Source organism: Hylobates moloch, unplaced genomic scaffold (assembly GCF_009828535.3).
Source record: "Hylobates moloch isolate HMO894 unplaced genomic scaffold, HMol_V3 SCAFFOLD_19, whole genome shotgun sequence".
Taxonomy (NCBI): domain Eukaryota; kingdom Metazoa; phylum Chordata; class Mammalia; order Primates; family Hylobatidae; genus Hylobates; species Hylobates moloch.
In genome coordinates this window covers 71,850,669-71,862,511 of record NW_026652294.1, presented here as the reverse complement: position 1 = coordinate 71,862,511, position 11,843 = coordinate 71,850,669, and the positions used below count along the sequence as shown (strand labels likewise).

The window sequence follows — 11,843 nt, the reverse complement described above, 5'->3', positions numbered from 1 at the left end:
GGGGTGAGGGTGGGAGCTCCTCTCCTGACCACCCGTTGCAGGCAGTCAGCCCGTCATTCGGGATCGTCTTCAGCCCTCGCGGCTGTCCTTTTGGTGTTTCTTTCCCCCGGCATGGGGCCATTTCTTCCTGCAGTGCCTGGAGGAACCATGATGCGGTGTAGACGGCGGGTGCTTAATAAATGCGAGTTGGATTAGGGCGCGTGGACTGCCAGGCACAGAACGTGGCGTGGACTGGGGACGTGGAGGAGGGAGCCAGACAGGCCGGGGCTGTAGGCTGGAGCTTGGGGTTTTCCTCCGTGCTCCGCCAGTAAAGCCAGCAGGCGAGATTCAGATGCTTTCCGCGTGGACTCGGTGCTCGGCTCCCCCTTCGCTGCGCGGTGCAAGCCTGCGCTGGCTGGCTCTGATCGTGGGCGATACCGGAGGGAGTTTGTCAGGTTCCTTCTTCCGGAAGAGACAAGGTAAACTTTTTTTGCACTTGATAAACTAACCCCGAGAGGTGATTTATAAAGCACTGTTCGGAAATGTAGGTTAGAAAAGCAGAGTCACCTTTATCCTGGTGAAAGTTACTAGTAGGTGCCGGCCACTTAGGTTCACACTAAACTTTGCCCTATTTTCACCCATTTCAGTTTGCGGTATTTAAAAAAATGTTTAAATTCCGGGCAACTTGGCTTTACTGTTTCTATGGCAACGGTGACTAATATTCTCATTTCGAAGTGTTGTGGTTGAAAACTAGTGGTTTTAATTTTTAAAGATCCATTTTTTACTAGGAAGCTGTCGGCTCTGCTTTGTGATTATCGCTTGTTTTGTTACCTTGCTGGCCTCCGCGCAACGCGCCCATAGTTTGTTTTGGAACGAATTACACGGTTGTTCGTGTTTTTTAGGTCCTTTTTCTCCCAATTTCAGTGTTATGAAAAGTTTTCACATAAGCTTTACAGTATCCCACAAACTTGGTAATACAGTACAATTGAAACCGAAGACTTACTTCTTTTTATTAACAGACTTTAGTCAGTTGCTTTTCTAAAGTTGAAAATCAGGCCGGGCGCCGTGGCTCCTGCCTGTAATCCCAACACTTTGGGAGGCCGAGGCGGATGGATCACCTGAGGTCAGGAGTTCAAGACCAGCCTGGCCAAAATGGCAAAACCCCGTCTGTACTAAAAATTCAAAAATTAGCCGGGCGTGGTGGCGGGCGCCTGTAATCCCAGCTGAGGCAGGAGACTCACTTGAATCCTGGAGGTGGAGGTTGCCGTGAGCCGAGATGGCACCCCTGCACTCCAGCCTGGGTGACAGACTGAGACTCCATCTCAAAAAAAAAAAAAAAAAAGTAAAAATACAAATAAGTACATAAATAAATAAAAGCTCTTAGTAAATGGTCTTGTGCAACCATCACCACAATGAATTTTTTTTTTTTTTTTTTTGAGACGGGGTCTCGCTCTGTTGCCCATGGAGTCTCTCTGTGCCAATGGTGGGATCTCGGCTCACTGTAACCTCTATCTCCCAGGTTCAGGCGATTCTTCTGCCTCAGCCAACCCAGTAGCTGGGATTACAGGCACCCACCATCATGCTTGGCTAATTTTTATATTTTTGTAGAGACAGGGTTTCACCATGTTGGCCAGGCTGGTCTCGAACTCCTGACCTCAGGTGATCCGCCCACCTCGGACTCCCAAAGTGCTGGGATTACAGGCGTGAACCACTGCGCCCGGCCTCTGGGTGTCAGTATTAAGATCATCCTGTTCTTTTTTTTTTTTTTTTTTTGGTGACAGGATGTAACTCTGATGCCCAGGCTGGAGTGCAGCAGTGGCACAGTCTCAGCTCACTGTAACCTCTCTGCCTCCTGTGCTCTGGCAATTCTCCAGTCCCAGCCTCTCAAGTAGGTGGGACTACAGGTGCATGCCATCACGCCTGGCTAATTTCTGTGGTCTTGCCATGGTACCCAGGCTGGTCTGAAACTCCCGGGCTCAAGCAATTCGCTTGCCCCAGCCTCCCAAAGTGCTAGGATGACAGATGTGAGCCACTGCACCTGGCCTGATCATCCCTTCCTGTTAGCACAGTCTTTATACTGCTCATGGTTATTCCCTTGATATTCACTCATTTGCTCTATATTTATTAGGGATATAGTGATAAGATAGGTACATTCTGTGTTTTGATTAAACTAAATATCTACTGAAAAATATATGTTCCCTTTTGTTAAATACTAATATTTAATGCTTCTCCCCCAACCTCTGCCTCTTTTTTCTTTTTCTTTTTGAGACAGAGTCTCCCTCTGTCGCCCAGGCTGGAGTGCAGTGGTGTGATCTCGGCTCACTGCAACCTCCGACTCCCTGGAGTGATTCTCCTTCTCAGCCTCCTGAGTAGCTGGGATTACAGGCATGTACCTCCACACCCAACTAATTTTTTTCGTATTTTTAATAGAGACGGGGTTTCACCATGTTGGCCAAGATGGTCTCGATCTCCTGACCTCGTGATCCGCCTGCCTCGGCCTCCCAAAGTGCTGGGATTACAGGCGTGAGCCATCATGCCTGGCCATTTTTCTTTTTTTATTATACTGTAAGTTCTCGTGTACATGTGTACAACGTGCAGGTTTGTTACATAGGTATACATGTGCCATGTTGGTTTGCTGCACCGATCAACTCGTTATTTATGTAAGGTATTTCTCCTAACACTATCCCTGCCCCAGCCCCCCACCCCCCAACAGGCCCTGGTGTGTAACATTTCCCTCCCTGTGTCCATGTGTTCTCATTGTTCCTTCTTTTTTTTTTTCCAATTAAAAAAATTTTTTTTTGTAGAGGTGGGGTCTCACTGTGTTGCCCAGGCTAGTCTCAAAATTCTGGGCTCAAGCGATCCTCCTGCCTTGGCCTCCCACAGTTCTGGGATTGCAGTTGTGAGCCACTGTGCTTGGCCTGCAAGCTCTATTTCTGTTACGAATTTCTTAGGAGGTGTATCATAATTAAAGTCACTGTATCTTTTTTATCGCTACAAATGTAGACCATTTTGTAGAGCCTAAAATATAATTTTATAATATAAATATAATATATTATATATTAGGTCATTGTTTTTATATAATATATAATATAATATATTAGGTCATTGTCGTTTTTTTTTTTTTTAAGATGGAGTCTTGCCCTTGTTGCCCAGGCTGGAGTTCAGTGGTGTAATTTTGGCTCACTGCAACCTCCACCTCCTGGGTTCAAGCAATTCTCCTGCCTCAGCCTCCCAAGTAGCTGGAATTACAGGCGCCTGCCATCACGCCCAGCTAATTTTTGTATTTTTAGTAGAGATGAGGTTTCACCATGTTGGCCAGGCTGGCCTCGAATTCTTGACCTCAGGTGATCCACCCGCCTCAGCTTCCCAAATTACTGGGGGATTACAGGCATGAGCCACCACACCCGGCCAGGTCATTGTCTTTTTTACTCCCCGACCCTCCAAAGATTCCCTACTTCCTCATCCTCCTTACCCTTCCGCTGGTGGGGGGGATGGATGGGGGGGAGCGTGGTTACGATCTTCTAAATCCACACTTTCTGGACCTAATCCTTTCCCCATACTAACAGTCAGAATAATTCCTTTAAGGAAGCCTATCCCCCCTGCTCCTGCTTCAAGGCTGCTTTCTCTAGGGAAAAAGTCGTAACTCTCAGCTCTGTGTGTGACTGCACAGCCATTCTCCTTCCTACCAAACTCATCTTTCTTCCTAGTTCCCTGAATGGGCTTGGTACGCTGCCCATGCTGTTGTTCCCTGTGCCTGGACTGCTACCCCAGTTGCACTTCTTTGTTTGATTCCATCTCATTCTGCAGGAAGCTCAGCTCAGTTGTCAACTTCTTCAAGTTAGTGTTCTCTCAATCCTGCACACTGGCCATAGCAGCATTCTGTAGTCTCCTTCATAGTCTTAAGCAATCATGCCGTTACTTGTGTGTCTCTCTTCCCTCCCTACCCTCATGCATGCCCAGAGAAAGGTTCCCACAAAAATATTGACAGTAGTTAGTAACTTTTGGGTGATGGAATTGTGGTTAATTTGTTTCCTTCGTGTTTGTGTGCATTTTCTAAATTTTCTCCTATGAATCAGTGTTACCATTGTGAATAGGGAAAATAAGTTAATAAAAATTCATGTTTGTTAGAAAAGCTGGGAAGCAGGAGAAGATAGAGGAAAAAGAAAAATAATCACATTGCCCTTTTCACATTGGAGAATGCACTTTTTTTTTGTTTTGAGGTGGAGTTTCACTCTTGTTGCCCAGGCTGGAGTGCAATGTGGCAATCTTGGCTCACCACAACCTCCGCCTCCCAGTTTCAAGCAATTTTCCTGCCTCAGCCTCCTGAGTAGCTGGGCTTACAGGCCTGCGCCACCACGCCTGGCTAATTTTGTATTTTTAGTAGAGACGGAGGGTTTCTCCATGTTGGTTAGGCTGGTCTCGAACTCCCAACCTCAGGTGATCCGTCCGCCTTGGCCTCCCAAAGTGCTGGGATTACAGGAGTGAGCCACCGCTCCTGGCCAGAATACACTTTTAACAGTTTTTGTTTTGTTTTAATAACTTAGATGAGATTTTGTTATAGTTTCAGCATTAGGCTTTTATTACATTTTAGTTGTTTCTTGTATTACTCAGAGACTTCTAGAGAATGGTAGGAGTACTTCCAATAGGCTGCCCAGTTGGAATTTCTGATGTTGAAATTCAGCTGATTCTTAGAGAACAGAATGTAGCGTTAGATATATGTAGCATAGAACAGAATATAGACTATTAGGGTATGAGCACTAAGTGCTAAATAACTCTTTTCCCTTTTTCCTTGAAAAATGTCCTAATTGGTTCATTTGTATGTTTCATAGTACAAAGATTTCCCTTGCACAGTTGCTCATTATTTGCACTGTTTGTTTTATTTTTGATGGGTGGTTTATTTTGCATAGTGGTGGATACATTTCTTCAGTAGATTAACTTGTATTATGTGCCATACATTGTGTCAGATGGGGACAGCAGTGAACACAATAGACTGGATTCCCTATGATTTCATGGAAGTGGATTATTTTAAGAGTGTGAATGTTTAGTTAACTGTTGCACTGTATACTGTTCAGATACACATGGTATTTCAGCTACTATAGTATTTATGAACTGCTGCAGCATAAAGCCTCAAATTTATTCTGGATTCTTCTGGGTTTATATTGTTTATTACTATGGGTGGATATTGAAGGAGCAGAATGATGAGTCATCAAAGCCTTTGTGCTAATGACTTCTTTTTTTTATATCTCCATCCAGTTCCAGGTATTAATTTGGCATCTCTACTTGTTAACTATAACAAATGGAACTCTGATCTTTCCTCTCAGCTCTGCTTCTGGGATTTCTCTGGGATTTCTCATGCATCTCATCTCATTTCATTGCTCACTCATTCCATTATTAGTTATCCAACACTTCATGGTTCCTCAGCCCTCACATCAAAATATGACTTACACCTTGTCACTTCTGCTTCAGGAATAATACTGTGTGGATCAATCTGCTTGTCTCCACCTCCAGTGCATTATCCTACCATTCACTCCCAGCCTCCCTCCAGTCTCTTTCCAGCCTGATCTTTAAGGCCTATTGCCTTATTGGATTGTTCTCATAGGCCTCAGGATATTTAAAATTCCTGCCATATCTCTTTCTACCGCAAGCTCCATCCAAGTCTTATCTAGATGGTTTTTCATTTTCTCTCTACCTATTGGCTTTTCTTTTCATCATGACCCTACACATATAAATACATAAAATTGAAACCAAAGTTTCACAAAACTTTACCAACTGTGCTGTACTCTATTTTCTTTTTCTTTTTTTTGGTGAGGGGATGGAATCTTTCTCTGTCACTCAGGCTGGAGTGCAGTGGCGTGATCTTGGCTCACTGCAACCTTCACCTCCTGAGTTCAAGCTATTCCCCTGCCTCAGTCTCCCGAGTAGCTGGGACTACAGGTGTGTGCCACCGCACCAGGCTAATTTTTGTACTTTTAGTAGAGATGGGGTTTCACCATGTTGGCCAGGCTGGTCATGAACTCCTGACCTCAGGTGATCTGCCCACCTCAGCCTCCCAAAGTGCTGGGATTACAGGCAATAGCCACTGTGCTTGGCAAAGTAAATGTTTTAAAATATATGAAAATATATTGTATAGGTTGAGTATTCCTTATCTGAAATACATGAATTTTAGATTTCAGATTTGGGAATATTGTATTATACTATACATTACAGATGCTATACTTACAGTTGAGCATCTGTAATCTGAGAATTTGAAATCTGAAATGAGCGTTTACTTTGAGTGTCACGTTTGCCTTGGAAACTTTCAGATTTTGGAGTACTTCAGATTTTTGGTTTGAGATGCTCAACTTATGTATGATAATCGTACAAAAAGCTATAATTTCAAGTATTGATTTGCTGTTTACTGGGAAAGAATGGGAAAATTTTTGAAATTAGAAATGTCAGGACAGTTGGCCCCCTTTAGTGGGGGTCTCTCTGTGGGACATTTTAGGGGAGTTCATAGTCCTGCTTCCATTTTTAGCATTGTACATTTAGAAATACGAACTTTTTCAGTCGACCGAGAGTGTCAGGCATTGGAAGACTAATGTCTTCAGTGTGGTTCCCTAATTAAACTGGCAAGAAGAACTAAAATCTGGATCTGAAGTGCTTGTGTCTGCTCATTAGGGCTCTTTCTAGAAAGTCTCGGTCCCTGGGAAAGCACATAAATGATCATATAGTTTTTGGTGACAGGTAGGCCCCAGCTGATGGGTAGTGCTGAACGGGATTTTTTTTTTTTTTTTTTAACCTGCTGGGCTTCCCTGATCCCTGAGCATTCACCTCTGGTTATCAGAACATTCTTCTCTGCCAGTGCGTTTTCTCTTGTTGAGTAAGGTTAAAGAAGCAGATAAATTCCTTCATTTGGCTCCCCTTTTACCTCGATCTTTGCATTCATTTTTTGTACCAGATGTTTGTTTACATTCCAGTCCTGAGGACAGGCGTTGTCTGATCATTAGTATATTGTTGATTCTGTTCTGTTCTGAGAGTCCATCAGATGATTTGAATGGTCACAGGCATCCCTTTGAGTGGGTGAATTGAAGTGTTTGTTTTGCAGGTAGTTTACCTCATTTTGTTTTTTATCTATTTAACTTTCTTTTTTGCTTTTTTTTTTTCTTTTTTGAGATGGAGTCTCGCTCTGTCGCCCAGGCTGGAGTGCAGTGGCACGATCTTGGCTCACTGCAAGCTCTGCCTCCCGGGTTCACGCCATTCTCCTGCCTCAGCCTCCCGAGTAGCTGGGACTACAGGCGCCCCTCACCTCACGCCTGGCTAATTTTTTTATTTTTTTAGTAGAGACGGTTTCACCACGTTCGGCAGGATGGTCTCGAACTCCTGACCTCGTGATCCGCCTGCCTCAGCCTCCCAAAGTGTTGGCATTACAGGCGTGAGCCACCATGCACGGCCCCATTTTTTTTTTTGAGATGGTGTCTTTATCTGTCACCTAGGATGTATTGCAATGGCATGAGCTTGGCTCACTCCAACCTCTGCCTCCTGGGTTCAAGCGATTCTTCTGCCTCAGTCTCTCGAGTAGCTGGGACTACAGGCGCCTGCCACCATGCCTGGCTAATTTTTGTATTTTTAGTAGAGATGGGGTTTTGCCGTTTTTAGTAGAGATGGGGTTTTGCCATGTTGTCCAGGCTGGTCTTGAAGTCCTGACCTTAGGTGATCCGTCCGCTTCAGCCTTCCAAAGTGCTGGGATTACAGGCGTGAGCTACTGTGCCCGGCCATCTGGTCATCTATTTAACTTTCAAAAAGGAATCCTTCCCTAAAATTTGGGCACATAAAGTGATACCTCTCAGTCTATAATATTCAGGCAGCTTTCATTAGCAGGAAGAATCTGGCCCTGAGATAGGTGAATTCATTTTCCATTCTTTTTTGATAATTTTATTTATTTTTCTAAGTTTGTATTATATATACACACATAATATTTCTTTTATTATTTTCAAATAGGCAGTACAAGGTATGTAACAAGATATAAAATTCAGAAGGTATTAAAGGGTAAAATGTGTACATGGTTCTCACTTTTAGCCTTTAGACAGCTAGTTCCCTTCTGGTAAACCCCTGTTAAGGTTTCTTTTAGGGAATTTTAGAGATATTCTGTATAAATTTATGTGTATGTTTACATTTTTTTTACACAAATGGTTGTCTTCATGCTCCCTCACTCCTGAGTAACTCATTGTGTATTTCCTACATTTTTCTCCATAACTGCGGTATATCCATCAAAATCAGGAAATTAACACTGATACATTACTATCGTCTAATTTTTGGATTCTTCATATTTCACTATTTGTTATAGTAATTAATGTTCTTCATAGCAAAAGTATCCAGTCCAGAATTGTGCAACATGTATTCTTGTTTTAGGTCTTTTAAGCATCCTTCAATCTCAAATATGGATTTGAGAAGGATTTTCATGGTCTCGATTTTCATGATCTTGGCACTTTTTGTTTTTCTTTCTTTTTTTTTTTTAAAGATGGAGTTTCTCTCTGTTGCCCAGGCTGGAGTGCAGTGATGTAATTTCTGCTCCCGAGTAGCCGGGACTACAGGTGCCCACCACCACGCCCGGGTAATTTTTGTATTTTTAGTAGAGGCAGGGTTTCACTATGTTGGCCAGGCTGGTCTCGAACTCCTGACCTCAAATGATCCACCCACCTCGCCCTCCCAAAGTGCTGGGATTACAAGCGTGAGCCACTGCACCTGGCCTGGAGTTTGTTCATTTTGAAAAAGGAAATTTTCATCAATACTCTTAAGTGAAGCTGGTTTGCAGTTTTCTTGGGTCGTTTTTAAGTTTTGTTACTCATTTTAGGCTTCTTAAGAAAGGATTTCTAAGCTGGCTATTTTTTTTTTTCCATGCAATCTGGAACATCTTAAATAACATGTCATACATTTCTTAAAAATTGATCAGAATTCTTTATCTAGTGGAGAGAAGATTTGTTCCTTATTTAGTGGGCTTTGGTGTGATCTTTTTTCTTTTTCTCTTCTCTTCTCTTTTCTTTTTTTGGCAGCTGGAGAGCCTAGCAAAGAGGTCAGTTATATTTGGGATCTGGGTCCGAGATACAAAACTTGCAGTCAGTTCATTGCACCTATTTGCTGTTTGACCTTAGAAAATTTATTTCCATTTCTAAGTCTTGATTTCATCATTTCTCAAATGGGAATAATCACAGCCTGCTAACATCACAGAGAACTTTTAAGAATGAAAATGAAGTAACATATGTTAAAGCACAGTAAAGAACCAAGCAAATGCAAGACTTTTTTTATAAGAAGATTCGTTTTAATAAGATGTCAGTACTCGGGCCAGGCGCGGTGGGTCACGCTTGTAATCCCAGCACTTTGGGAGGCCGAGGCGGGCGGATCACGAGGTCAGGAGATCGAGACCACAGTGAAACCCCATCTCTACTAAAAATACAAAAAATTAGCCAGGCGTGGTGGCGGGCGCCTGTAGTCCTAGCCACCCGGAGAGGCTGAGGCAGGAGAATGGCGTGAACCTGGGAGGCGGAGCTTGCAGTGAGCCGAGATTGCGCCACTGCACTCCAGCCTGGGCGACAGAGCGAGACTCCGCCTCAAAAAAAAAAGATGTCAGTACTCAAAGAGTTGTCAATGAGGATAGATCTCAGTATCATGCTACTGAAGGAGTTTGTGTAGATGGACAATGCCTCCTGCTCCAAGAGCAAGCACATGGAGAAAGGGTCAATGGCCACATTTGTTTTGCTATTTAACAACAAAGAAAAATAATGAATTAGGCAAAATGTAGTCTAGATAGAATTTATTTTTGTGAACATTAATGAGGGTTTGGTCATGTATTTGTTAAAACCATGTGTTAGGCTGTTCCTGGTAGCTCATGCCTGTAATCACAGCACTTTGGGAGGTTAAGGCGGGTAGATCACCTGAGGTCAGGAGTTTGAGACCAGCCTGGCCAACATGACGAAACCCTGTCTCTACTAATAATACAAAAATTAGCCGAGCCTGGTGGTGCATGCCTGTAACCCCAGGTACTTGGGAGGCTGAGGCAGGAGAATCGCTTGATCCTGGGAGGTGGAGGTTGCAGTGAGCTGAGATCATGCCATTGCACTCTAGCCTGGGCAACAAGAGCGAAACTCCGTCTCAAAAAGAAAAAAAAAAACCCCAAAAAAAGACCCCATGTGTTGTAAATCAAGGAAAAATGTTGGGTAACAGACTATGACTTTACTTTGTGCTTGTATCATGATTGTATTTAATTTTATTATAAGTTGGTTAAATATTTGAGACTTTGGGGAAATTAAACTTGTCAAGCTGTCAACTTATCAGTTTGGATTTATGGTTTCCTATTTCATTTTGTAGATATTGAAAATACATATAGATGTGTTTTCATGTCAAGGAAGCTGTGTATTGGTATCAGGATTGAGGGAATACATGATCAACAAATACTTTTGCAAGTTTCAGTGTCACAGATTGCATATGGCATGATAATACATCAAATTCATTTCCCTTGTTTGGTTTTTTTTTTGACAAGTAGTTAACAAAAAATGTGCAAATTGCCATAATTCTCTAAAACAGTATTTCTTGCATTCATTAATAATGAAAAATGCAAGGATGGTCAGATTATTGTGTTTGATGTTTTTCAACCTCTTTTTTTTTCAATATAGCCGGTATCGTATATGGTTTTTGCAATTTTGAATCTTTTTTTTTTTTTTCCCTTTTGAGATGGAATCTCGCTCTGTCGCCCAGGCTGGAGTGCAGTGGCGCAATCTTGGCTCACTGCAACCTCTGCCTCCCCAGTTCAAGCGATTCTTCTGCCTCAGCCTCCAGAGTAGCTGGGACTACAGGTGCGCGCCACCACTCCCAGCTAATTTTTGTATTTTTAGTAGAGTCGGGGTTTCACCATGTTGGCCAAGCTGGTCTCAAACTCCTGACCTCATGATCCACCCGCCTTGGCCTCCCAAGTGTTGGGATTACAGGCGTGAGCCACTGCGCCCGACCATCAGTCTTTTTTTTTTTTTTTTTTTTAAGAGATGAGGTCTCTCCAAGTTGTCCAGGCTGGTCTCAAACTCCTGAGCTCAAGTGATCCTCTTGCCTTGGCCTCCCCCACAAAGTGCTAGGATTACAGGTGTGAGCCACTGCGCCTGGCCTGATTGTGAATCTTTAGGAATAATTGGAAAGTTTGCATATTAAATTGTCTTGAAATATGTTTTCTAAGTATTTCAATTTTTAAAATTAATTTATTTTTTGAGACAGAGTCTTGCTCTGTCGCCCAGGCTGGAGTGCAGTGTTGCGATCTCAGCCCATGGTAACCTCTGTCTCCTGGGTTCAAGTGATTCTCCTGCCTCAGCCTCCCGACTAGCTGGGATTACAGGCATGCGCCACCATGCCCGGCTAATTTTGTATTTTCAGTAGAGACGGGGTTTCTCCATGTTGGTCAGGCCGGTCTCGAACTCCCGACCTCCGGTTATCCACCCGCCTTGGCCTCCCAAAGTGCTGGGATTACAGATGTGAGCCTTCGCGCCTGGCCAGTATTTCAAATTTAAGGCTTAGTTTTTATATTTGAAACTAAGAACGAGTAGTCTACATGGCCTCCCATGAGTCCTTCTGATAGGACTAAATAGACTGGGTAATCTCATAAAAGTCACAATGTAGAATTGCTGGAAAGTGATGGTCCAGGCAACAGGTGGGTGCAGGCGCAGTGCAGTCCAGTAGTTGGTGAGGGGCTTGCTGCCCAGGCTGAGTGCTGGAGGGCCTCAGTGCGTGACCTGGATGGTAGTTGCCAGGAAGCCACAGCAGGCCCAAGGGGTTGTGACCTACCTGGGAGACTTGGGTAGCTCTTGCAGGTGTTGGGAAGCCTCTCCCCATTCCAGGCCCCCTGAGGG

The 11,843-nt window shown here is 43.5% G+C and overlaps 1 protein-coding gene across 9 annotated transcripts in view; it reads left to right on the top strand.

Moving 5' to 3' along the window:
* KDM4C (lysine demethylase 4C) overlaps positions 1–11,843 on the top strand; it is a 416,633-nt gene that overhangs the window by 1,010 nt on the left and 403,780 nt on the right. For 3 of the 9 annotated variants that reach the window (XR_009210974.1, XR_009210973.1, XR_009210972.1), the window contains exon 1: positions 11–458. The exons of 2 other annotated variants lie outside the window; for them this stretch is intronic. Coding sequence is in view for 4 of the 7 variants with exons in the window: in XM_032138252.2 (XP_031994143.1) it covers positions 332–458 (127 nt within the window). In the remaining 3 variants the exon portion in view is untranslated. Of the gene's footprint in view, positions 1–10; positions 459–11,843 lie in introns of those variants that run through there. 4 more of the 9 variants (XM_032138256.2, XM_032138253.2, XM_032138251.2 and 1 more) reach the window with 2 other exon arrangements.